This window comes from Lithobates pipiens, unplaced genomic scaffold (genome assembly GCF_037356315.1).
Source record: "Lithobates pipiens isolate NorthernLeopardFrog02 unplaced genomic scaffold, aLitPip1_a1.2 Scaffold_23, whole genome shotgun sequence".
Taxonomy (NCBI): Eukaryota; Metazoa; Chordata; class Amphibia; order Anura; family Ranidae; genus Lithobates; species Lithobates pipiens.
The window spans coordinates 20,031,860-20,059,829 of NW_027507785.1; the positions used below are offsets into that span (position 1 = coordinate 20,031,860).

The following is a 27,970-nucleotide window of genomic DNA, read 5'->3' on the forward strand; positions in this document are numbered from 1 at the left end:
GGGGAGGGGACTGACTATAGGAGATGACAGATCATGGTTCCCAGCTATTAGGAACTCACGATCTGCATCTCCTCACAGAATGGAACAGGGATTTGTGCGTTTACACACACACACAGACGTCCCTGTTCTGCCTCTCGTGCCCACGATCGCTCGTGGCTGGCGGTCATCGTGACGCTCAGCCACGAGCATTGGCACCCCCGCAGTGCAGCGGGCACGTGCGTGTGCTTGCCTGCTGTCCTGCTTAAAGGAGCCGACGTATAGCTACGACGGCTCGCTGGAACGTGCCGACCTGCCGCTGTATAATGACGGCAGGTGGTTGGCAAGTGGTTAAAGTGATTCTTATTTTTACTTAAAATAACAAGCATGCTATACTTACCTGCTCTGTGCCATCGGTTTGCACAGAGCAGCCCCCCCTGATCCTCTGCTTTTTAGGGGAAGATCTGTCTCCTTCCCCATGCTGAGTGCCCCAATAACCAGCCACTTGCTATGGGGGGGCACTCAAGCACACTCGCTCCCGAACCGTGCTAGAGACTGTGGCTTGACCCCACTCCCCTGCTCTCTCCTCATTGGCTCACAGGCTGTGATTGACAGCAGCAGGAGCCAATGGTTCCAGCAGCTCTGCGTGTGTGCCAATGAGGAGAGAGAGAGAGAGAGACCCAGGAGAGCCGCTGCTCTCATGCAGATCATTGGTTCGAGATGGGGGGTCCAGTAACTATAAGGGAGGGCATGGGGGGGGGGGGGGTGAGCTGCACCCAGAAGTTTTTTTTTTTTTTTTCCATTAAGGTAAAAAAACCTTCTGTTTTTACCTCCACTTCAATGTAATGCCAACATCACCCTCCTAAATGAGTGTGCTTCAAGAGTTGTGCCTTGTATAACGGTACCCATAGCTTTTGTTATCTCCTCTCAGCCCCCATCAGGCCCAAAATTCACCCCCCCAAAAAGGGCAGCTTTGATTGGCAGCTGTGCGTTAAATGTTAATATTTACCAGAAATAAATCACACCCGATTGGCATCTTGCACACAATCCCATTGTACCGTATGTGGGGCATCTGCTGGTGGCAGGATCATAGTCCCATTTCCAAAACATAACCAAACAAGACTTTTTTTTTTTTTTTTATTCCTTTAATAAAGATGATACAGAATTACTTTTTATATATACAGATATAAAATAAAATATTTTGAGTTTAGTGCATCCGGCCACGTATAAAATATGAAGAGGATTTCCGTGCGATCATTTCATACAACCTGGGACGGAATGGCTTCGGTTCTTGCGATCCGTGTGCATTTGGCAATCAAGTCGAAGATTTGAGTCTTCAGGAGATAACGCAACCTCCTTTCCGCTTCACCCCCGTCATGGAGTTGATGAATCCCAGCCGACCTTCACTGTACGGAGGGTAACGCACCTCGTTTAATTTCTCGCGACCATCGCTGCGCAGAAGGCACGCCCGCTTATGAGAAAAGGTATCGAAGGTAAACTTGCCATGATACATGCCCATCCCGCTGTGTCCTGCAAGATAAAAAGAAGGACAGATGCTGTAAGATAGCGATACAGAAATCACGGCACAGAATGAGGAAGAATGATGGGACGCAGCTTCTCAACTAACTGTAATCACAAGTGTGGTCATAAATGGACCACATGGGAATTTTCAGACCCTCTGGGCTCAGGAAATAACAACCCCCCCCCCCCCATGGGGTGAAACTGACCATGGCTGCCTCAGAGTTTTACCCTCTCTGGACCAAAACTCATGGGAGATATGGAAAACACCAAGCTTGAAGGACAAGCCATTCTTTCCATGGATCATCTTCATAACAGTGTTCTATTGGGTTGTCATTAGGTGTAATTACACGATTACGTTAATCATTAGTGCACCCATCCCATGTCATCTGGCCAAATCTAATTTAGGTGGAAATTACCTGTGTGACCACAGTTCCCTGGACAAACATGACCATGACCACACCATATCTACCAGGGCCTTTTTGATAATAAGTAATCTCCCCCGGTCACCAGGACCAAGACCTTCAAGCATACGAGAAAGTCATCTGTGAAGACCCTTCTATCTTGCCCTAGAAATAAGGGACTTGTGATCATCATAGACCAGCGGTTCTCAACCTCATTCCTTAAGTACCCCCAACAAGTCATGTTTTCTTTCACCTTGCATGGGTGCTTTAAATCAATGTCAATGGCTTGGTATTTACGACACCTATTTTATCTAAGGGAAGATCCTAAAACATGGCCTGTTGCAGGTACTTGATGACTGAGGTGTGAAACCACCGTCATAGATGATATAATGGTCATATCCAGGGCTTTTTTTTTTTCTTAGAAAATAGATGCATGAACTCAACCATGACCCCCCAAAACTTCCTCCCTCCCCCCCCCCACACACACACACCCTCCAAACCACATCAAATACTTGGGTTGGTCAAATCTCACTAATGCCGCGTACACACAAACCGGAATTCCGGCCAGAAAAAGACAGATGAGAGCTTTTCATCGGAAAATGCAAACGTGTGTACGCTCCATCGGGATTTAGCTGTCCGAATTTCCGCCAGCCAAAAATTGATAGCATGTTCTCAATTTTCCCGACGGAAAAACTTTCTATCGGTAATTTCCGATCGTGTGTATGCTATTCCGACACGCCAAAAATCACGCATGCTCAGATTCAACTACGAGACGGAAGCTATTGGCTACTGGCTATTGAACTTCCCTTTTCTATTCGCGTCGTACGTGTTGTACGTCACCGCGTTATAAATGATCGGAATTTTATGTGACCGTGTGTAGGCAAGACAGCTTGAGCCGAATTCCGAAAACCAGAGCTGTTTCCGACAAGAATTCCGATCGTGTGTACGCGGCATAACAGTGTGAGGATCTTAAAGGGGAATTAAATACGAGGAGTGCATTAGGTATGAAGTGCAAATTTTGTGGGGGGGGGGGGGGGGGCAGGTAACACACAGAAAGCAGGGTTCAGGTATGCACTACGTACATATTACAGGGGGTCCCCGGGTTACAAACAAGATAGGGACTGTAGGTTTGTTCTTAAAGTGGTTGTAAACCCTTACAAACCACTTTGACCTACAGGTAAGCCTAGATTAAGGCTTACCTGTAGGTCCAAGAAATATCTCCTAAACCTACACGGTTTAGGAGATATTTGCCCGAAGACAGGCACCGCGGCGCACAGGCGCACTGAGCGCAGCATCGTCAATGACGAAGATGCCGCGCGTGTCGGCTCCCGTGTGCATGCGCGGGAGTGACGTCATCGCGGCTTCGCCGAATGACAGCGGCGGAGCTGCGAAACCCACCAAGAAGATGGATGCGCCGGACTACAGGGGACAGCGGTGACATCGCTGGCTCCTGTGTCAGGTAAGTGACACATAATGGGCTACTATGCGATGCATACTAGTCCATTATGCTTTACCTTTGCAGGGAATGAAAGAGGAAGTAAACTTATCAGGGTTTACTTCCTCTTTAAGTTGAATCTGTTTGTAAGTCGGAACTGGTACATTTTTTAAGTGTAGCTCCAGCCAAAAAATTTATTTTTAAGCTTTTTGGATAACATAGGGAAGGGTTATCACCCCTGTAACATTTGTTTAGCTGTCTGTGGCCCTGTACAGAAGATTTCACCTCACTTTCTGTCCCAATGACAATTGGATTTTGAAAATTTTGGGCTGTTAGGGAAACAAGGATTGGTGATAAAGCATCAGTGGAGACAACTTTTTCCCATATTTACTCTTAGCCCTTGTACACACGGTCGGACATTCCAACAACAAAATCCATCGGATTTTGTCCGAAACTGGTGTTGCATACACACGGTCGCACAAAGTTGTCGGAAAATCCGATCGTTCATAACGTAATGACGTTATTTAGTTACGACGGGACCACGTTCAGGCTAGTAGCCAATAGCTTTGGTCTCGGAATTTGATCTGAGCATGCGTGGCACTTTGTCCGATCGAAATTCACTACAAACGATCGGATCATGTTGTCGGAAAATTTTATAGCCCAGCTCTCAAACTTTGTCGGTCGGATGTTCGGACGGAAACAGTCCGATGGAGCCCACACACTGTCGGATTATCCGACAACACGGTCCGATCGGATATTTTGGGCTTACAGGAGAGAATTTCCCTTCCTAGAGGTAGATTTCCTCTTACTTCCGGTTATCTCCCTCTGTTTGTAAGTAGGAGTCGTTTGTAAGTCGGATGTTTTGTAAGTAGGGGACCCCCTGTACAGAGTTTAGGGTGCGCTACACACAGAGTGCAGAGCTCAGCCTTCTTCCACGGCTGCTTACCTCTGCATTCCACATCCACATCTCGTGCTCACCCCTCTTCAGGTCTGACCTCTGCATGCAACACCCCCCTCCACTGTCCCCATCTTCTACCCCCCTCCCCCCCTTCTTAAAACCCCACCATCTTACACGTGTCTTATGTTGCTGTATTAAGTTACAGAACCCAGCTGGCTCTAGCAGGGAGATCATCCAGTAGGGGTATCGGCATCTGCAGTGCACCCCAGGCACCTACGCAGCGGTCTTGCAAACGCAATTTTATTGGCATTTTTTTTTCTTGAATTAAAAAAGGAGAAAACAGTAAAGTCAGCCCAATTTTTTTCTAGAATGTGAATAGGGATGAGCTCGGTAACGCATGTTCGACTCGAACATCGGCCGTTCATCTGTTCGGCGAATTCAGAACTTTGTGGACCGTTCGCACTAACTTCGTGTGGCATGAACGGCCCACAATGCACTACGCCATCGCAGTGCATTGCTGGCTCATGTGACCCCGCATGCTTGGCCAATCACAGCGCCTTCAGCGAGGAAAGCCATAATTGGCCACAGGCAGGATAAGCGTCACTTGTTGCTAGGCAGAACAGGGAGATGCTGTTTACAACGGCATCTCCTAGTTCAGCCGCCCCGTGAAACAATCGCGGGTATCCCCGCGGCGATCGAGTCCGCGGGAACCAAGACTGGACTCATGGGGGTCCTGACCGGCAAGCGAACGCGCCGCCGGCGGCGTGCTCGCGATGGCAGAGCAGCAAATTTAAAGGGATGTACAGGTATGCCCATTTTCCTGCGCGTGTCATTTTGCCGACGTACATCTGCGTGCGCTGGTCAGGAAGTGGTTAAACACAATTTTGTATGTTTGTTTGTGTAAATCTATTTTTGTTTTATTCTTGATGTACCAATAAATCATGTTTTTTTTCTTTTTGTACAAATAATGTGGTCCAATCTGCCTTTGAAGTCTGACAGAGTTTTTTTTTTTGTCTAAGAGCCCCAGATAGTAGTAACAGAGTAATGGAGCCTCAGATAGTAGTAATGGAACACCAGATATTAGTAAGGGAGCACCAGATATTAGTAATGGAGCACCAGATAGTAGTGTTGGGGTAATGGAGCCCCAGATAGTAGTAATGGAGCCCCAGATACTAGTGTTGGAGTAATTGAGCCCCAGATAGTAGTTATAGAGCCCCAGATAGTAGTGTTGGAGAAATGGAGCCCCAGATAGTAGTAATGGAGCCCCAGATTGTAGTAATAGAGTAATTGAGCCCCAGATAGAAGTAACGGAGTAATGGAGCCCCAGATAGTAGTAATGGAACCCCAGATAGTAGTAATGGAGTAATGGAGCCCCAGATAGTAGTAATGGAGCCCCAGATAGTAGTGTTGGAGTAATGGAGCCCCAAATAGTAGTAATGGAACCCCAGATAGTAGTAATGGAGTAATGGAGCCCCAGATAGTAGTAATGGAGCCCCAGATAGTAGTGTTGGAGTAATGGAGCCCCAAATAGTAGTAATGGAGCCCCAGATAGTAGTGTTGGAGTAATGGAACCCCAGATAGTAGTAACGGAGTAATGGAGCCTCAGATAGTAGTAATGGAGCCCCATTAGCATGCTCACTTAGCAGCAATAGGGTCTCTGGTTCAAATCCCAACCACGACACCATCTGCCTTGAGTTTGCATGCTCTCCTTTTGCCTGTGTGGGTTTCCTCCGAGTACTTCGGTTTCCTCCCACACTCCAAAGACATGCTGGTAGCTTAATCAGATCCTGTCTATAAAATGGCCCTAGTATACATATATGTGTATGTGTTTGTAAGTGCGTTGGGACTTTGCTGGGTAAAGGACCGCGCTATATCAAGATGTAACTCAACTCAACCCAGATAGAAGTAATGGAGTAATAAAACTCCAGATAGTAGCAAGCCCCAGACAGTAGTAGCAGCAGAGTAATGGAGCCCCAGACAGTAGTAGCAGAGTAATGGAGCCCCAGACAGTAGTAGCAGAGTAATGGAGCCCCAGACAGTAGTAGCAGAGTAATGGAGCCCCAGACAGTAGTAGCAGAGTAATGGAGCCCCAGACAGTAGTAGCAGAGTAATGGAGCCCCAGACAGTAGTAGCAGAGTAATGGAGCCCCAGACAGTAGTAAAATGGCTTCCTCTTAGTTTGAACAGACTTAGTGCAATGAAGATCATCCTTGAAGAGATCTCATTAGCCAAAACACACATTGACCTCATTACCTCCAATGAGCAAACAGGACTGACCATTCGAAAAACACAGAGAATGATGAGGATTTCACTGCGGCATTGTCACATGTCTGAGCTGCACCTCTCTGCTTTTATGGCAAGTCCCAAATTATCAGTCAAACACCTGGACTGCAGAAAATCAGAAGACCACAAATTTGCCCACAAATTCAAAACAAAGAAATCCAATGATGGACAGGCTGAAGTCATCTTCTACTCCCCCTAATCTATCCATCTTTAGACGATCCCTGAAAACCCTTCTCTTTAAAGAAGCCTATCCTACATCTAACTAACACTGTTTTAATTCCTCCATCAGCTCATCCCCCACAGCTATTACCTTTTGTATCAATTGCCCCTTCCTTTTTAGATTGTAAGCTCTAATGAGCAGGGCCCTCTGATTCCTCTTGTACCAAATTGTAATGTAACTGTAATGTCTGCCCTCATGTTGTAAAGCGCTGAGCAAACTGTTGGCGCTATATAAAACCTGTATAATAATAATAATAATAATAATACTCACCAACTCCTCCAAATGGCAAAGTCATGATGGTGGTTTGCACAATACCGTCGTTAGCACAGAAGCTACCACTGCTTGTCCTGTCCAGGAACTGGTTGATGATCTGCCCAAGAAAAAATAAATAAATAAAAAGTTTTATTAGTTCCTTATTCTGTAAAGTACTGGGTAATTTATTGTAGTTTATTATATGTGCATGCAGTTTAATTCCTCGCCCACATATTCAGCTGTTAGCAGGTGACCCGCAATCTTCTGCATAGGAAGGGGCACATTTTTCTGTGTCCAATATAAATGCCCCTTATTACACTACAGGTAACTAGTATGTCACTATTTATCTTCATCCCCTTTACCAATCAGCTTGCAAAATGTTTAAAGTGGTTCTGCACCTTTAAAAAAAAATATTAAAAAAGTCAGCAGCTACATATATTGCAGCTGCTGACTTTTAATAAAATCACACTTACCTGTCCCAGGGTCCAGCAATGTCGGCGGCAGATGACGAGCGATCGCTCATCTTTCTGCTGCCCCCCGCCGCCATCCTCTGTCGGGGAATCGGGAAGTGAAGCGTTACGGCTTCACTGCCCGGTTCCCTACTGCGCATGCGCGAGTCGCGCTGCGTGTCCCTGCTGGTCCCCGCTGTGAACTGTGTGTTTCCCAGAACACAACCGGGGGGGGGGGGTTGGGCGGTCTGCAAGGATCTGTCCCGGAAGTGGGTGCAGATACCTGGATTATCCAGGTAACTGCACCCCCTCCCCCCTGAAAGGTGCCGATTGTGGCACCGGAGGGGGGGAGGTATCAGATGAGCGGAACTTCCACTTTAGTGTGGAGAACCGCTTGAAGGCTTATCTTAGATTTGAAACATTATTGGCCCATATCCTGCTGCTGCATAGGGGCATAGAGAAACTTTCGGATGCCATATGAGAGGCATGTGTTTAGATTCTGCATTGTGGCCTGGAGACCCTTTCTGTGAGTAATATGATGGGTTTGTGTCTAAATACTGTAATGGGGTCCAGAAACCATTTCTGTAAGTAAAAGGATAGGTTTGTAGGTAGGTACTGCAATGGGGTCTGGAGAATCTTTCTGTAAGTAAGATGATGGAATTGTGTGTATGTATTACAATAGGGTCCACAGACCCTTTTCTGTAGGTAATGTTACAAAGTTACATAGTAGGTGAGGTTGAAAAAATACATGGTCTTTTATTGTATTGTTAGGGTAATATGATCTGGAGGGGGAACCTCCTTCTCAAGTGTATAAAAGCCTGTATTCTTGTTCAAATAAACAGTTCCAGCTTTGCAGGCAAACGAGTCCTGCCTAGTTCTTGGTTGTAAAACTGCGGCTATAATATCTAATATCTATATTCAGACAGGAGGAAGTGGTATATGATGGAAGCACTTAAGGTCTCTATCCAGCTACTTAATTGGAATCCGGGGACCCTTTCCCTACATTGTATCAAAGACCATTTCATATGAGGGGCCATGTCCTTGTGCTAACCCCCTAGGGACCCTTTCTGCAAGTCATATGATGGGTCTGTGTTCTAGTTCTGCACTGCAGCCCAGAGATTCTTTCTGTATGTAAGATGAGAGGCTTGGTTCATATGATGGGTCTCTGTTCAGGTACTGAAATAGGGGCCAGGGACCCCCTCTCTATCGGTTACCACAAACCAAAGGGCTGTGCATGTTATATGAGGGGCCCATGTCCAGTTGATGCACCGGGCCTAGGGATCCTTCTTGTATGTTATATAAGCAACAAGTGGCTTTGTGTCTAGATACTGCACTGGGGTCCTGGGACCCTTTCTGTAATAATCTAATGGGTTTGTCACTTGGTAGTGCGATGTGGTCTGGAGACCCTTTCTGTAAGTAATATGATGGGTTTGTTGTCTTGGTACTGCAATGGGATTCAGGAGTAACATTTCTGCATGTAATATGACAGGGCTCTGTTCAGGTGCCCATTGTCATATCTCCCAACCGTCCCATATTCGCTGGGACCATCCCAGGATTTCAAGTAAATCCCAATGTCTGAAAATCTAGGCCTGCAGTGGAGCCCCGTGCTGGAGCATCTTCCGGCACTTGACTCCACAAATCCCCCAAACATCCCCCTGGAAATGGGCGCAGGTACCTGTTGCCCCCCCCCTGAAAGGTGCCAAATGTGGCACCAGAGGAGGGAAGGAATCAGATATACAGTACGAGGGACCCATGTCATGTTGTGTGCTGCACTGGGTCTGGGGAACCTTTCTGTATGTGATATAAATGGCCCATGTCCAGTTACTTTACCAGGCCCAGGGCTGTCTTTAACGCATGGCAAAAGGGGCAGCTGCCCCAGGCCCAGTCATTGTTGCGGGCAGCTCCTTGAGCCCCACACTGCCCTCAAATAGTTGATCAGGGGATTCGGGAGGGACCAAGGAAACATTTGCCCAGGGTCCAATCAATATTAAAGATGGCCCTGACCAGGCCTTGAACCCTTCCTGTATGTTACACGACAGGCCAGTGTCCAGGTACTACCCTGGCTCCAGGGACCCTAAGCTACACATGTATTTGAAAACATGCACAATGTACTCAGAGGACTAAGTTGTATAGAGCACACACACATAGGGACACACATACATGCACTGACCTGCGAGTTGGCGGAGAACGCATAGGCAGCGAGAGGCTTTTCTCGCTTGTTGATGAATTGAAGGGCTTCTTCTAACCCGGAAACTGTGAGAATGGGAAGAATTGGTCCAAAAATCTCTTCCTGCATCACCGGATCTGACTCCACCACGTCCAAAAGAATGGTGGGCGCTGAAATGAGAGGCTTTAGGTAAGTCTTTCCATATATCTGCCCTTTCCACACTTACACAGACTCTACATACATTATTCCATCTAACTGGCTGGCTTCAGGTAAAACCATCAACTACATAGCACTGACCTCCTAGAATGGCACCAAGGCAGGCATCACTGAATTGCAGGCCGTGGTCCAGATCCGGACAGAGTCCCCGTCTCATCTGGACCATGGAGGGTCCATTTCCTTCCCCCCCAGCCTCCGCCTCTGTCATTCTCACAGCGGCACTGGATGCAGAGCGGTCTTGGCAACCAATCACCAGCTTGTTAATATGAAAAGTTAACGCTTCCAGCTCCCGCCCTCCATCCAGTGCTGCTGTGCCTCCCGCTCTCCACCCTGATGTGTACCTGTGTAGAAGATAGGAGTGGGGACCCCCACCCCCCCCACCCCGACACGGATGTGAAGGGGGGGGGGGGTGTGAAGGGGAGCCAAGAACTGTGGGGGTGACATGTAAAGGGGCAAGGTAGGACACCACTGTGGTGGGTTGTGTCAGTGAATACAGTAACAGTGCCCACTAGTGTCAGCACTATTAACTTCGGTGGTTGCTGGAATGAAATTGAACCCCCCTCCCCCCCAACCCCACTTTGGTGGTCACGGGTTGCGAAATGTAACCCCCCCCCCCCCGCCTACTGTATCAGTGGTCAGTGAAAGTTAACCTCCCATACCTGTATTGTTGGTCAAGGCAATGAAAGTTAACACTACTCAACCCAGTCCTGACCATCACCCCTAGGCATTGCAATGGCCATTAACCCCTCCAGATTGTATCCTTTCCCATCATTGATTACTTATCCATCACACTCTCCTATGCTGCTCCCTCTCGCTTCCCAGACCGGACATAACTCCGCCCACAGTACAGTCTCGCTTTCAGTTCCAGCACAGTCCAAGTGTTGGACACCAGGGCATTACATTCATTATACTCTGCTGCCATTTGCTAGAGACTTTTTTCGATTACTTGGAATTACTATACTGGCATTACATTCATGATGCTGTGCTGCCATCTGCTGGTGATTTTTTTTATATTATTTGGAAAGATCATACTGGCCTTACAATCATTTTAGTTTTCTGCCATCTGCTGGGCACTTCTTTATATTATTTGGAATCACTGTACAGTACTGGTATCACATTCATGATGCTGTGCTGCCATCTGCTGGAGACCTTTTATATTACTTGGAATCAATGTACAGTACTGGTATCACATTCATGATACTGTGCTGCCATCTGCTGGAGATTTTTTATATTATTTGGAATGATCATACTGGTATCACATTCATTATACTCTGCTGCCATCTGCTGGGCACTTCTTTATATTATTTGAAATCACTGTACAGTACTGGTATCACATTCATAATACTGTGCTGCCATCTGCTGGGGACCTTTTATATTATTTGGAATCACTATACAGTACTGGTACCATATTCATGATACTGTGCTGCTATCTGCTGGAGATTTTTTTATATTATTTGGAATCACTGTACAGTACTGGTATCACATTCATGATACTGTGCTGCCATCTGCTGGAGACTTTTTATATTATTTGGAATGATTATACTGGCCTTACATTCATTATACTCTGCTGCCATCTGCTGGAGGCTTCTTTATATTATTTAAAAGGGTTAGTTCACCTTTACAGAAATATCTGTAAGGTGAACTTACACAGGCGGGAGCCAATCAGCGGGTGCGGCGGATGTGATGTCCCCCGAGATCCACCGATTTTCTTCGGGAGACAGGTAGAACAGACTATGTAAACAAGGCAGACCGTCGTTCTGTGACAAGGGAAGACAGAGATCTTGTGTAGCTTGCTGCCATTCCAATTTTAACCACTTGCTGCCCGCCCACCCTCAAACGACGGCTTCCCAGAGCGACTGCTCTTGCGCGCAGCACTGGGATTGTGTTGCTAGGACACGGCACGACCCCCGATCTGTGTAAAGAGCCACGACTGAGGCTCTTTAACCATGTGATCGGCTGTGTCCAATCACAGCCAGTCACATGTAAACAAGGAGATGATGGTAATTGGCGCTCCTCTCCTCCCACTGCCAGTGTGTGAGGAGAGGTGAGCCGATCAGCGGAAACTCTTCACAGGGGACAGCTAGGTATGTAATCAGGGCACTGATCATCAGCACCCTGATTACAATTAAGTGCCCACCAGTGCCAGCAATGGTTGCACACCACTGCCAGCAATTAGTGCCAACCAGTGCCAACAATTGTCACCAATCAGTGCCCACAGGTGCCAGAAATCAGTGGCCATTAGTGATGCAAGTCAGTGCTGGCCAACGTGTTTCACACTTCAATGTAGTGCTTAGTCATGGCTCTGACTAAGCGCTACATTGAAGTGTGAAACGCGTTAGCTCCTGTCTGTTCCTGCTGTGGCTTGTATTTTTGTTCACAAGAATTTTTAAACAAAAGGCAAAAAAACGTTTTTTTTTTTTGAGTGCGGCTGTCCAGAGCTTCTTCCTGTTTTTGATTGCTATATGCATTGCCAGCACCTGGGCCTCCAAGATGGATGAGAAGGTTTTCTACTGTCGCTTGACCTACCTGGAGCGGTGATATATCTCTCTCTCTAGCCTACAGCATAGAGATGGAGATGTCAAGGACAGCTCTTGGTCCATACCAATTATCGGGAACTGGCAGGACCACCTCCTGATCATGTGGGCACTGTGGTCACAAGATTGCCGGATCTCTTATGCCCCCGGACTTAAACACCCTATTAGTGCTACGGTGGCAGGACAGGGGACCAAGGCAAAGGTGACATGATATGGGCCCAGAGTGAGGGAGGTGGTACCAGTGGTATAAAGGGAAGGGTGACAAGACATGGAAGCCGTCAAGAAAGCCATGATGGTCTTTGCCAACTTGAAACTTAATGAGACGATGGATGTGAAAAGAAAGCTGGTTAATGAGATTTGGACAGCCCTGAAATTTTTAAATTTACAAATGCTGCAATTTGGATGAAAGGTTTAGCACTGGAAAACACTTTTTGGAAAGATAAAATGTGAATTTTATATACAACTATATAGATCAGACCAAAATGAGGGACAAATGAGGAGGAAAGAGGGACAGAGGGACATTGCTGCAAATGAGGGACAGTCCCTCGAAATCAGGGACAGTTGGGAGCCATGACCTAGGCTTGTCTAGGTGACTAGTTGTTAATTAGCTTACTGTTTAATTAGATTACTGTTTATGTTTGCTGTTCCTTAGATGTTCGAATGATATTACTGTTTACAGTTTGCATTGTTTAGGATAATGTGATCAAGTGTGGTTTATATTCTGTGTGAATTTACAGTAAAGTCAGTTCAAGTTTGCACCTAGGCTAGTGTCTTCTAGTTCTTGTGTGCAATGCTCAGCTACAGTGGCGGCCCATCCATTAGGGACGCTGGTAGGGTTGCCACCTTTTCTTCAAGTCAAACCCGAACACTTTAGCGGCGCACAGCAATTATTTTTTTTTAATATTATAAACTATATATATATATATATATATATATATATATATATATATATATATATATATATATATAGTTATTAAATAACATTTCTAATCATATGAAATTAACCAGTTGCTGACCGCCGCACGACGATGTACGTCGACAGAATGGCACGGGCAGGCATATGGGCGTACATGTACGTCCCCTGCCTTCCCGCGGGTGGGGGGCCCGATCGGGGCCCCCCCCCGGTGCCAGCGGCGGTCGGATTCCGTGCAGGAGCGATCCGGGATGAGGGGGCGGCCATTCATTCATGGCCACCCCCTCGCGATCGCTCCTGACGAATGGAAGTGCAGCATGACATCACTTCCTCTCCTGTAATGTAAACACAGGCAGAGGAAGTGATGTAATCTCTCCTCCGTGTCGTGTATTTTTCGTTCCGGCACCGAGGAGAGAGGATCGGTGAGTTGCACCAACACGACACTACACAGTAGAACATGCCAGGCATTGGTGTCATTTGTGATTGTAATAACTGTTAGGGCAGTTAGGGTTCGCCCCCTTTAGTTCTAGGGTACCCCCCTAACCCCCCCAATAAAGGTTTAACCCCGTGATCACCCCCCGTCGCCAGTGTCACTAAGGCTGGGTTCACATTGCAGCGGTTTATGAGAACGGATGTGATTCGCACCGCACTGCAGTGCAAATCACATCCGATCTCTGTGCGATTCGAGTTCAGCCATACAGATAGTATGGCTGAATTCGCATCGCACCCGCCGCAAACTCGCACGGGACCCTTTTTTTGGTCCGCAGCAAAATCGGATCGCATGGGTGTTCACACCATGCGATCCGATTCCTGTCCGAGTTTGCAGATCGCACTGCGATATGCAAACTGATCTGGGGGTGTCATTAACATTTCACTGACACTCCCAGCAGTTCGCATAGGGCAGTGTGAACTGCCGCCGGGAGGCATGCGATGCGGGAACCCGCCGCGGATTTGTGGCGTTTCCGCATCGCTCCAGTATGAACCCAGCCTAATAAGCGATCGTTTTTCTGATCGCTGTATTAGTGTCACAGGTGACGCTAGTTAGGCAGGTAGGTATTTAGGTTCGCCGCAGCTTTTTATAGCGCCAGGGACCCCCATATACTACCGCATAAAGCCCCCTGATTGCCCCCTAGTTAACCCTTTCACCAGTGATCACCATATAACTGTTACAGGTGACACTGGTTGGTTAGTTATTTTTTTATAGTTTCAGGGCACCCGCCATTTATTACCTAATAAAGGTTTAACCCCCTGATCACCCGGCGGGTGATATAAGTTTGAGGGTCAGATAAGGTCTGCGTCGCCCCAGGCAGCGTCAGGTTAGTGCCAGTACCGCTAACACCCACGCGCAAAGCATACACCTCCCTTAGTAATATAGTATTTGATCAGATCTATATTAGCGTCGCCAGCAGTTTAGGTTTCCCAAAACGCATTGTTAGCGGGATCAGCCCAGATACCTGCTAGCACCTGCGTTTAGCCCCTCCGCCAAGCCCAGCCCACCCCAGTGCAGTATCGATCGATCACTGTCACTTACAAAACACAACACACATAACTGCAGCGTTCGTAGAGTCAGGCCTGATCCCTGCGATCGCTAACAGTTTTTTTTGTAGCATTTTGATACAGTCGCTGACAGCCTAGGTGCTTTTTTACCTGTGAGTCTCACTAGTGTACCCCTAAATTTAGGGGTGTCTACTTTCCAAAATGTGGTCATTTGGAGGGGGGGGGGGGGGGGGGGGGTTTGTGCCATCTTGGCATTTTATGGCCTTCAAAACTGTAATAGGTAGTGAGGAGTGAAATCAAAAATTTACACCCTTAGAAATCCTGAAGGCAGTGCTTGGTTTTCGGGGCCCCGTACGCAGCTAGGCTCCCAAAAAATCCCACACATGTGGTATCCCCGTACTCAGGAGAAGCAGCAGAATTTATTTTGGGGTGTCATTTCACATATGCCCATGGCATGTGTGAGCAATATATCATTTAGTGACAACTTTGTGAAAAAAAAAAAAAAGTTTGTAATATTCCCGCAACTTGTGGCAAAATATAAAATATTCCATTGACTCAACATGCCTCTCAGCAAATAGCTTGGGGTGTCTACTTTCCAAAATGGGGTCATTTGGGGGGGTTTTGTGCCATCTTGGCATTTTATGGCCTTCAAAACTGTAATAGGTGGTGAGGAGTGAAATCAAAAATTTACGCCCTTAGAAAGCCTGAAGGCAGTGCTTGGTTTTCGGGGCCCCGTACGCGGCTAGGCTTCCAAAAAGTCGACCACATGTGGTATCCCCGTACTCAGGAGAAGCAGCAGAATGTATTTTGGGCTACAATTCCACATATAACTATGGCATGTGTGAGCAATATATCATTTAGTGACAACTTTGTGAAAAAAAAAAAAAAGTTTGTAATATTCCCGCAACTTGTGGCAAAATATAAAATATTCCATGGACTCAACATGCCTCTCAGCAAATAGCTTGGGGTGTCTACTTTCTAAAATGGGGTCATTTGGGGGGGTTTTGTGCCATCTTGGCATTTTATGGCCTTCAAAACTGTAATAGGTGGTGAGGACTGAAATCAAAAATTTACGCCCTTAGAAAGCCTGAAGGCGGTGCTTGGTTTTCGGGGCCCCGTACGCGGCTAGGCTCCCAAAAAGTCCCACATATGTGGTATCCCCGTACTCAGGATAAGCAGCAGAATTTATTTTGGGGTGTCATTTCACATATGCCCATAGCATGTGTGAGCAATATATCATTTAGTGACAACTTTGTGAAAAAAAAAAAAAAAAAAAAAAGTTTGTAATTTTCCCGCAACTTGTGGCAAAATATAAAATATTCCATGGACTCAACATGCCTCTCAGCAAATAGCTTGGGGTGTCTACTTTCTAAAATGGGGTCATTTGTGGGTGTTTTGTGCCATCTTGGCATTTTATGGCCTTCAAAACTGTGATAGGTAGTGAGGAGTGAAATTACAAATGTATGCCCTTAGAAATCCTGAAGGCGGTGCTTGGTTTTCGGGGCCCCGTACGCGGCTAGGCTTCCAAAAAGTCGACCACATGTGGTATCCCCGTACTCAGGAGAAGCAGCAGAATGTATTTTGGGCTACAATTCCACATATAACTATGGCATGTGTGAGCAATATATCATTTAGTGACAACTTTGTGTAAAAAAAAAAAAAAAGGACGCAAATTTTGTTTGGGTACAACATTGCATGACCGCGCAATTACCAGTTAAAGCAGCGCAGTGCCAAATTGTAAAAAGACCTCTGGTCATTGACCAGCAAAATGGTCCGGTCTGAAAGTGGTTAATAACAAGAGTCCCCCTTTACATCAGAGTCTGCAGAGTTCCCCTTTTACATCTGAACTCGTAGAGTTCCTTTTCACTGTAGGGGGGGACTCTGCAGACTCTGATGATAAGGAGAACTCTGGCAGTCAGCACCTCTCATCCAGATGTATCTGAGGCTGCTGGACTTCAAATTTCCAGCCCCCACTTTGCTTTTCTGAAGTACAGCGCCGGGGATTGAAGTGTGGGCAGACACAGAAGGGGTAGGGGGTGGGGGGGGGGGGGGAGGGCCAGATCGAGCCCTCTCTCCTCTGTGTGTGTGTTGGGGGGGGGGGGGGTGTTAGTGCTGGCTTTGGGCAGCGTGAAAGAATGTAACAGTCACTCTCAGCTTAGACAACTGCAGCCAGCAACCCTGCTGGGAAGCCATAGTCCAGTCTGAATAATGTGTCCGTGTTTCAGGCAGTCTGAAACCCAGACACATGGTTCCGAACTGTCCGGGTGAATCCTGGAACCCTAGGCGCCGGAGCGCCAACCCCCCTTTATCCACGGCCGCCACCCCCATGCTCTATCCACGGCCGCTATTTTGACAGGACTCCACCGCCCCTTATTCATGCACCCGGACCCTTTCAGGATGCCAGGCGCGTGAATTACAGCCAAGGGTTTTTTTTAGCACCTGATTACAGCCAGAGGCTCTAATAGGCTTCAAAATAGGTGGGTACTGTTTGCCAGCCCCCCCCCCCCACCAAAAAAATACCACCAGCTGCCACTGCTCTGGTTCCAGAGTGGAGGAAGCTCTATCTTAGCGGAGGCACCCAGGAGGGGTGCCAGGTGGTCGGTCACAGGTGGAAAGAGGTTAACCAGTAAACACAGAAGCAAATACTTTGGCATCTGTCACTGCCAGTTGTTTACAAACGAGATCCCCATTTCATAGCTCAAATGGTGATCACTCTATGAGAAACCCCATTGGCATGAGAGGGCCAGCTTGCCAATTAAGGGTTAACTGGATGTTTCGAGTTGGTCAGAGTCGAGGGGGTGGCCAGAATAGTGAGCAGCACAGTTAGGGAGTCAGTGTCCGGTGGTCAGTTGGAGGTCACCGGAACGAAGAAAGATCTCCCACCCTGTTGTCTGTATTATATTTGGAACGTTTGGCATTTATTGGTGTAAGTTATGGCGGTTGAGATTTTTGAAGGCCTTCTAAAATTAAGACCAGTATGGTATAGTGGGAACCATCTTGGTACGGGATCCTCGGGAAGATGCCAGTTAACCAAGGTTTAACTGGGTACTTGGATATGGGTATCAGCGCTGGAAGTTGAATATTGTCCCCCGAGTAGGCGTGCTGCGACTGGGGAACCTGGTGTGTCACGCCGATACGTTATAAATTTGGGGCCTTTTCAGCGCCTTCAAAGCTCTACACATGGTTACGATTGATCTGAAAAAGTATTGTAATACGTTTATGGTTTCTTGTTAATAAAATGGCCGGTATGACCAAGTTTACTCCGAAAGGGTGCCATCTGGTTATTTAACCACTTCAGCCCCGGACCATTTTGCTGGCCAAAGACCAGACCACTTTTTGCGATTCGGTACTGCGTCGCTTTAACTGACAACTGCGTGGTGGTGCGACGTGGCTCCCAAACAAAATTGACGTCTTTTTTTCAGACAAATAGAGCTTTCTTTTGGTGGTATTTGACCCCCCCTGCGGTTTTTATTTTTTTATTTTTTGCGCTATAAACAAAAAAAAAAGCGACAATTTTGAAAAAAAACGCATTATTTTTTACTTTTTGTTATAATAAATATCCCCCAAAAATATATATGAAAAAAACATTTTTTTCCCTCAGTTTAGGCCGATACGTATTCTTCTACATATTTTTGGTAAAAAAATAAAATAAAAATAAAATCGCAATAAGCGATTATTGATTGGCTTGCGCAAAAGTTATAGCGTTTACAAAATAGGGGATAGTTTTATGGCATTTTTATTAATATTTTTTTTTTACTAGTAATGGCGGCGATCAGCGATTTTTATTGTGACTGCGACATTTCGGCGGACACATCGGACATTTTTGACACATTCTTGGGACCATTGTCATTTATACAGTAATCAGTGCTATATAAATGCAGTGATTCCTGTGTAAATGACACTGGCAGTGAAGGGGTTAACCAGGGGGGTGGCAGTGTAGGGGTTAAGTGTTCCTAGGGGTGTGTTACTAACTGTTGGGGGCTGGGCTTTCATTTAGTGAATTCTGATCTCTGCTCCAATCACATTAAGCAGAGATCAGCGTCACTAGTTGCTAGGCAGAACGGGGAGATGCTGTTTGCAATGGCATCTCTCCGTTCAGCCGCCCCGTGAGACGAACGCGGGTATGCCGGGTATGATTGAGTCCGCGGGACCTGCGACCGGACTCACAGGGGTCCTGACCAGCACGCGAGCGCGCCGCTTGCGATGGCAGGGCGGCATTAAAGATTGGATGTACCTGTACACCAATATGCCTGCCTGTGCCATTCTGCCGACGTACATCGGCATGCACTGGTCGGGAACTGGTTAAGATGGTAAACATAATAGTAGGGTATGTGCAAAGGTATTTCGGCCAGCTTGCATCTGTCTTACCATAGTCATGTGAACTGCTAACTGCTAGATCGAACACTGCACAGGGTATGCTGTAAGGGAACTTTAATCTACAAATGGCAGACGTGAAGGGAATAATGGTGCTGGTGTGGCATGTTAGATACATCTCAAACCATTTGAATGTAAGCTTTTCTACCCAGAAATATCCAAATATACGATGATACACATCAGCATATGGACACATAAAACAGGATTATTTTACCAACGTATTTTTCGGTGTCGTCGGTCTGTCCGCCCACCACTATCTTCCCGTTTTTGAGTAAGGCTGCCACTCTTTGAAAATGTCTGTCATTAACAATTCTCCCAAAGTCTGGAGACTGCTTTGGATCTTCTCCGTAGAACTCCTGGATGGTGGCCCGTAGCGCCTCCACCAACTTTTCCTTAATCTTGTCGGAACAGAGGACGTAATCTGGTGACAGGCATGTTTGACCTGCATTGATGAACCGCGACCAAGCAATGCGCCTGGCGGCGTTTTTGATGTCCGAGTCATCGTGCACATAACATGGATTCTTCCCGCCCAATTCCAGAGTCAGAGGCGTCAGGTATTTGGTCGCTGCCTGCATCACTATTTTACCAACCATTGGATTCCCTGTGAAGGAAGAAAGTGGAAATCAGTGCCTACAAGTTTCGTCGTCTCGGTGTCTCCTCATCTTTACCATAAATCCTTTCATAAGAGAAATATGGGGCTGACCACCTTTTTAAAAAAATGCTAGTTGCCCAACTGTTGTGCTCCTCCTGTGGCTTAGGCACTTGAAATCACTGAGGTGTAGCTCTGGAATTTCAGGAAAACAGTGAATATTCCTGATCTGCCAAATGTCCTGATTCAGTGACTAAAAGTATTGAAGCCAGAGGATCAACATAACAACTAGGAAAATTACACTGCCATACCCATGTCCTCAGTCCATTTGGGTCAATTTCCTGTTATCCTCACCCAGGGCCCCTTTTCTACCCAATAGTCAGGATTCCTGTCCTAACTTCCTCAGCCTAGGAACATGTCCATTCACCCTCTTCTCTATGCCACCATCTTGCCACCTTTGGCCTGGGCTCCTGTCCTGCCACACTATCCCTGGACCCCTGCCCTAACAACCTTGCTTGTTGTCCATGTCTTGCCTCTCTCAACCCGGACCTCTGTAAAGTCACCCTCATCGAGGGCCATTGAGCAGCTATCCTCATTCAAACGTATACCCTACCACCATTGCCCTGGGCATCGTTCCTGTCATTCTCATCCTAAGTCCATATCCTGCCGCTCTCAGCTTAGGATGTTGTCCTGACATCCTTGGCTGGGACCCTTTGTCTTGCCACCATTCCCTTTATATCACTGGTACCACCTCCCTCACCCTGGGCCCATATCAGGTCTCCTTTGCCTTGAGCCCCTGTCCTGCCACCCTAGCACTAAGCCCATGTCTTGTCAACATTGTCTAAGAAATCTGTCCGGCCTCAATTGTCCTGGGCCCCTGCCCTGCCGCTCTTAACATGAGTCACTGTCCTATCTCCCTCGCCCTGAGCCCATGTCTTCCCGACCTTCACTTTATGCCACTGTCCCACCACCCTCAACCAAGGCTGATATTTTGTAACCTTTTTCTTGGTCCCCTGTTCTGCCACCCTCAACCTATGCACATGTCCTGCCAGCATTGTCTCAGGACCCTGTCTGGCCAACAATGCCCAGGACCTCTTCCACCCTCACCCTGGGGGCATGTCTTGCCAACTTTTGCACTGTCCTTCCCCTTGCCTTATGCTTAATAAAATGAGTGTTGCCTTTGCCCTGAGCCCCTATCTTGCCACCCTGGGTCATTGTTTTGCCCCCCTTGCCCTAGGCAAATGTCTTACCATCCTTAATTTTATCCCACATCATGTCACCTTTGTCCAGGGACCTTGTCCTGCACCCTCACCCCAAGTCCATGTCCTGCCAGCACTGCCTTGGCACCCTGTCTGGATACCAATGCCCTGTTCTGCCACCATCCACCCCTTATGTCCTACCACCCTATGAAACATAGAAAAGTTTCCTCTCCCTTAGCATGGTGGGATATATGCTGTTCTATCAGACACATTTTATTGCGGTTCTTGTTACCTGTAAAGAAAATATAGTCAAATCTTTCTGTCAGGAGGCTCCCAGTTTCTTCCACCCCACCACAAACCACTGCGAAACAGTCCTAAGAGGGGAAGAGACAGGAGACAAAATCACTTCATGTGCTGACGTTATATTATTCTTCTCACCATCTCAAGGTGCCCACAAGTAGAACGTCATCAACGTAACCAGCTACAGCCAAAGCTGGAATCTGCACTCCTAACTTCAGCAGATGTTGATATATCAAGGTGAATAGATTTTCAAAAAGTGAGTACTCCCTACTTGTCATGCCCACGTTTGACCATATATAAAAAAAATGTCCCCTTTATAGCTTCTCCCTATCCCCTAAGCCTAAAGCTTTTCGTCCTATACACCCCCCACCATTCTTTTTCCAAAACTGTTCTTGCGTGCTATCTTCTAACTCTGCTCAATTCTAGACCTCTTTCAAACTTCTTCCAACACAGATCACCTCTGCACCTCCTGCAATTTATTTCCAGCACCGTTCACCCCTGCGCGCCACGGCCAGCGCCGCTCGCCCCTGCGCGCCACGGCCAGCGCCGCTCGCCCCTGCGCGCCACGCCCCTGCGCGCCACGCCCCGCGCCGCTCGCCCCTGCGCGCCACGCCCCACGCCACGCGCCCCTGCGCGCCACGCCCCCCTGCGCGCCACGCCCAGCAACGCTCGCCCCTGCGCGCCACGCCCAGCAACGCTCGCCCCCTGCGCGCCACGCCCAGCAACGCTCGCCCCCTGCGTGCCACGCCCAGCAACGCTCGCCCCTGCGCGCCACGCCCAGCAACGCTCGCCCCTGCGCGCCACGCCCAGCAACGCTCGCCCCTGCGCGCCACGCCCAGCAACGCTCGCCCCTGCGCGCCACGCCCAGCAACGCTCGCCCCTGCGCGCCACGCCCAGCACCGCTCGCCCCTGCGCGCCACGACCCGCACCGCTCGCCTCTGCGCGCCACGCCCCGCACTGCTCGCCCCTGCGCGCCACGCCCAGCACCGCTCGCCCCAAATGTGCCTTTCATCCACAGCCACCCAAAGCCTGTAGGGTCAATTACAGGAAGAATAGCAATACCCAAAAATATTATGGCTGGTGGGTAGATGGAGGTGTTGCAGAAGGTGAGTATCCAACAGTCATCGGGCCAGAGATACCATTTTTGAAACTGGTAAGGAGATCAGGGACATAATCGATAAAATGGGGATGAAATTGGGGACACGTTTTAACTGGGGGACAGCTTACTAAAATCAGGGACTGTCCCCAGAAATCAGGGATGTCTGGTCACTTTACAACGCATGTGTGTGTATGTGGTGGCTCCTTAAGCAGAATTTTTTTTAAGCAAACTGGACTGGATTGGTTGCCATGGGTTACAACACATCATTATAGAAAGTTTGTCACTGGATCTACCCAGTTGACTTCTCTCCCTTGATGGAGAGGGAATGGACCCCAGTCTATGATATTCCAACATCATGTCCCCTCGCCTCCCGCCATCGCTCTGATATCTGCAAATTGTGTAACATTCACCTGATCAATGTATTGGGCAAGACCTTCAGACAGGACTTTCTCTGTGTTTTGGGTGATTTCAGATGGCTTCATGATGGCACAATTACCTGCAATAATAAACCAAGATCAGTTTATAAAGCTACAACCTGAGTAGCAAAGCCTGTCTCCTGCCAGCATGTGGTAGAGAATGACCCTTGTTCTCCATGTGGAAGCAGTGGTCTCTCTACAAAGGTCTGAAACACCCCTTTCTGAGGTCAGAGCTACAGCTCTCTAATCAGCAGGGAGCATAAGATTTTCTGATTGCAGAGCTGCGGGTGTGTGCTGGACCCCCGCAGAGAGACCTCTGCTTCCACACAAGACAGCAAGGGTCCTTCCTGCAACGGGACGGGCTTTTCTACACAGGCCATGGCTGCTTTCTAAAGAAAAAGAAAATCTGTAAGACTTTATACAACATTTAATTGAATGCATCTGGAATGTATTTAGCTGATTTAAACCCAACGATACAGTATGTTGTGCTTTAGGGGTATTATCATCAGGTATGGGAATTATGTAGCAGTTTTACATCACGGTTAACTACGTTTTTACAAAGACTTTGGAAGAAGTCATCCAGCTCCGCACTATGGTGCCAATGGTCTCTCTTCCTATTTTTGAAGCCCCACAATCATAGCTCCGTCTATAACAGGAAACTGCCTGCCTGTGGCCCTTTGTATATCCAATCACAGACCAGGCTTTTTCTGACACTTTTTCTTTTTACATGTGGAAATCAGCAAGGAAATGACTGTCAGGTTACCTTGAGGCCAGGTGACAGATGCACACCGCTAGGATCAGGAGTGCACCGCAAGGTTGTGGACCCTACGGCTGACTGCTGCGGACGGGAGACAGATCCCACTGGGATTAGAGCGTAAGATTCCCTGGGCAGCGGAGTCTAAGAGCCAGCAGGTGTTCACCAGCGCCTCTAGTGGTGAGGATGGACTTGGCTGCAACTGGCTCCAGGTCGCGACCCCCAGGTTCCCCCAGCTCACACCCACAGTAGGCAACAGGGGGATAGGGATGGTGAGGGACAAAGCCAAGGTCGGGGCCACAAGCAGACAGGAATAGTCAGGGACACGCCAAAAGGTCAGGATCACAGGCAAACACGGATAGTCAAGGACACGCCAAAGTCGGTAACAGAACAACAGAAGAGCACACGGCAGGTAACGGGAAGCTAACACACAAAGGTTGATCAGCAGGGTTGGCCTGCAGTGCACAGGTTAATATAGAGTCCTCTGATAGGAGCTAGGGTGGAGCCATGCCAGAGGATGGATTACAAAAGCAGTCAGGTGAGGGTCGGCTGGTCTCTAGAGATGAACACATGGAGACAGGTAAGCAGACCAACTCTATTGCATAACCATGACAATGACTTACAGCCCTCCAGACAGTATATATATTTTTAGCAGACACCCTAAAAGGTTATACTATAATATCTCTATATATATATATATATATATATATATATATATATATATATATATATATATATATATATATATATATATATATATATATATATATATATATATATATATATATATATATATATATATATATATATATATTTTTTTTTTTTTTATATTTTTATTGAACTCCTAAAAATGGCAGAACCCAATCATTACAGCAATAACATGGGGGTAATTGAGGCTTCAATCACAAGAACATCCAATTAAACCCAAACACATTAATTACACGGGTTCTGTGACTCCATTCCCACTTTTCTGGAATAGTAAGAAAGGAGCGTTGGGCGGGTCTTTGAATGAGGCAAGAACCTAGTCCATCCCTATTAGTTGAGAAAAGGAGGAGTGACAAAGTCGGACTTTAAATGAGTCACGCAGTCAGTACGGATAGTTAATAATTGGTATTTATTACATGGCAGATTTGAACAACGATACAGGAACCTGATTATTATCACAGTATGTGGTCTATATACATACATACAGGGCTTTTTTTTCAGCGGGAATGAGGGGGAACACAGCTCCACCACCTCCAGCACTGTGATGTATATAATGGCAGGAGGTGCTAGGGTGTGCTGGAGGGTCTATTCATACTGGCTGCTGGGGGATCTATTGTTGCTGGTAGGGTCTTTTGTTGCTGGGGTTGATCCACTGTTGCTTGGGGGTATATTGTTGTGGGGTTTCTATTGTTCTTGGGGGGGGGGGGGGGATATATTGTTGCTGGCTGCAGGGAATTCATTTTACTGCCTTTCTTGTTATCATTATCAAATTCCATATACAGACCTTAATACCACAAAATTATACTTGGTTCCAGGGGCGGACTGACAACACATGGGGCCCCACAGTAGACACAAACAAACACACACACACACACACACACACACACACAGTATACACAAACACAGTATACACAAACACACACACAGTATACACAGACACGTTTCTATTGGCTGAGAAGGTACTGGAGAGGTGGGGTAGCTATAATCTCAGGATTTTTAGACCAAAAGGATGTCGGTAAGGGACATTTCAGAGACAGATGCCCAAGTGGCCCAATGGTCAGTCCGCCCCTGCTTTGTTCTGTATTCTCTAAAAGGGGCAGTAGGTAGGGGGGTGGAAACAAGGGACAGTGCTCAGATGTGGGTAGGGGGCAGAGACAAGGAGGTAACTAAACGGGGGATCTGCACCTTTTCATTGAGAAAAAAAGCCCTACATACATATAAAGCTTAAATAACACATATCCAGGGAAGACTCAGGGGTATATCACCTCTAACTTCTCATCATTTGGAATAGATACCAAGATACACAAACAATTCATATAGTGATTAATTGATTATATAAAATACATGAGTAGAATAAAAGTTATTAAAAAAAACACATGATCGATTTAAACATGGTAGACACAGAAGCATTTTCTGGAGACGGTCCTGCGTGGGACTATGCGTCCCCTGGTGCTGTCTTATATATAGTCCTCACAACCACAGCTCCCGGGGAACTTTACTTTTCTTATTTTTTGATAAAAAAAAAAGTGTATTTTTTTCGCCCCAAAAAAAAAAGAAAGTGCGCTGGTAAGACCGCTGCGCAAATACGGCGTGACGGAAAGTATTGCAACGACCGACCATTTTATTCTCTACGGTGATAGAAAAAAAAATGTATAATGTTTGGGGGTTCTAAGTAATTTTATAGCAAAAAAAAAAAAAAAAAACTGGTTTTAACTTGTAAACAACAAATCTCCGAAAGAGGCTCGGTCCTTAAGTGGTTAAAAATCCTCATAGGTGACACTTTAAAAGCCTTTACAGGTTACCAGTGGAGAGTTACAGAGGAAGTCTAGTGCTATGGAGGAGGGTAATATCGGGTCCTGCCGGGTAGATGGGAGGGAGGAGAGCGGACACACGGACACCCTCCTCTCATTCTAATTGACCCGGAAGTGACGTGTGACGTCACTTCCAGGTCCTCGTTCATTTTCCCTAGCCAATGCCCATCAAGGCCTGGGAAAAAATGTAATGTGCATTGCATTACATTCAATGGAGCACAGGGGAGACACGAAGGGTCTTTTAGAATGTAGACCCTGGATGTCTCATTAAAGAGAACCTGTCACCAAAATGTAAAAAAAAAGATCACATGGGGCAATTTTTGTCCCTCATGTGATGGTGAAAATTTTTTAATAAATAATTAAAAATGTTATTGTAAAGTTACACCCAAGCACATACAATGCCCCCCCCCCCCCAAAAAAAAATTGGAGGCTCCCCCACATACACACACGTAAAACGCACACAGTGCTGTGCCTACACCTGAAAAGATTACACTACCCACTACATATTGCTGCGCATGCCGGAATAAGAGCAGCAATTACCTCCTCTTCCTTTGTAACGCTAAACTCATGACTTAAAGAGGAAGTAAACCCTGATGAGTTTACTTCCTCTTTCATTCCCTGCAAAGGCAAAGCATAATGGACTACTATGCATCGCATAGTAGTCCATTACGTGTCACTTACCTGACACAGGAGCCAGCGAAGTCGCCGCTGTCCCCTGTAGTCGGCCGCATCCATCTTCTTGGTGGGGTCTCGCAGCTCCGCCGCTGTCATTCGGCAAAGCCGCGATGACGTCACTCCCACGCATGCGCACGGGAGCCGACACGTGCGGCAGCTCCGTCGTTGAGAATGCCGCGCTCAGTGCGCCTGCGCGCCGCTGTCTATGGCGCACACGCCGTAGACAGCGGTGCCTGTGTTCGGCCAAATATCTCCTAAACCATATAGGTTTAGGAGATATTTCTTGGACCTACAGGTAAATCTTAATCTAGGCTTACCTGTAGGTCAAAGTGGTTTGTAAGGGTTTACAACCACTTTAAAAGGGGTTGTAAACGTTCCTTTTGTATTTTCTAAAAAGGTTCCTCTAAGCTAGTGCGTTGTTGGGTTCACTTACCTTTTCCTTCGATTTCCCTTCTAAATGTTTTTTTTTTCTTTGTCTTAACTTCTCACTTCCTGTTTCTCCTCAGTAATCTTCACACCATCATCCGAGCGGTGTTTAGTCAGCCAGAACAGCTTACTGAGGAGGAACAGGAAGTGAGAAATTCAGACAAAGAAAACGAAGAAAAAAAAAACATTTAGAAGGGAAATGTAAGAAAAAGGTAAGTGAACCAACAATGCACTAGCTTAAAGGAACCTATTTAGAAAATAAAAAACAAACCTTTACAACCCCTTTAACCACTTTCAGCCCCGGACCATTTTGCTGGCTTAAGACCAGACCACTTTTTGCGATTCGGCACTGCGTCGCTTTAACTGACAATTGTGCGGTCATGCGACGTGGCTCCCAAACAAAATTGCCATCCTTTTTTTCCCACAAATAGAGCTTTCTTTTGGGGTATTTGATCACCTCTGCGGATTTTATTTTTTGCGCTATAAACAAAAATAGAGCAACAATTTTGAAAAAAAACGTTCCCTCAGTTTAGGCCGATACGTATTCTTCTACATATTTTTGGTAAAAAAAAAAAAAAAAAAAAAAAAAAAAAAAAAAAAAATCGCAATAAGCGATTGTTTGGTTTGCGTAAAAGTTTTTTTTTTTACCAGTAATGGCGGCGATCAGCGATTTTTATTGTGACTGCGACATTATGGCGGACACATTGGACATTTTTGACACATTTTTGGGACCATTGTCATTTATACAGCAATCAGTGTTATACAAATACAGTGATTAATTAACTAACCAGTTAACCAGGGGGTGGCAGTGTAGGGGTTAAGTGTTCCTAGGGGCGTGTTACTAACCGTTGGGGGGCTGGG

At 46.8% G+C, this 27,970-nt stretch overlaps 1 protein-coding gene across 1 annotated transcript in view; it reads right to left on the reverse strand.

Annotated features, from left to right (window-relative positions):
• Positions 1 to 1,105: 1,105 nt before the first annotated feature.
• LOC143927239 (aldehyde dehydrogenase family 3 member B1-like) overlaps positions 1,106 to 27,970 on the reverse strand; it is a 42,560-nt gene continuing 15,695 nt past the window's right edge. The window contains exons 5-10 of the mRNA XM_077451239.1: positions 22,733 to 22,818; positions 21,216 to 21,297; positions 19,350 to 19,736; positions 9,605 to 9,771; positions 7,004 to 7,103; positions 1,106 to 1,506 (exon numbers count right to left, since the gene is read on the reverse strand). Coding sequence (XP_077307365.1) covers positions 1,313 to 1,506; positions 7,004 to 7,103; positions 9,605 to 9,771; positions 19,350 to 19,736; positions 21,216 to 21,297; positions 22,733 to 22,818 — 1,016 coding nt within the window. The 3' untranslated portion in view covers positions 1,106 to 1,312. The remainder of the gene's footprint in view (positions 1,507 to 7,003; positions 7,104 to 9,604; positions 9,772 to 19,349; positions 19,737 to 21,215; positions 21,298 to 22,732; positions 22,819 to 27,970) is intronic.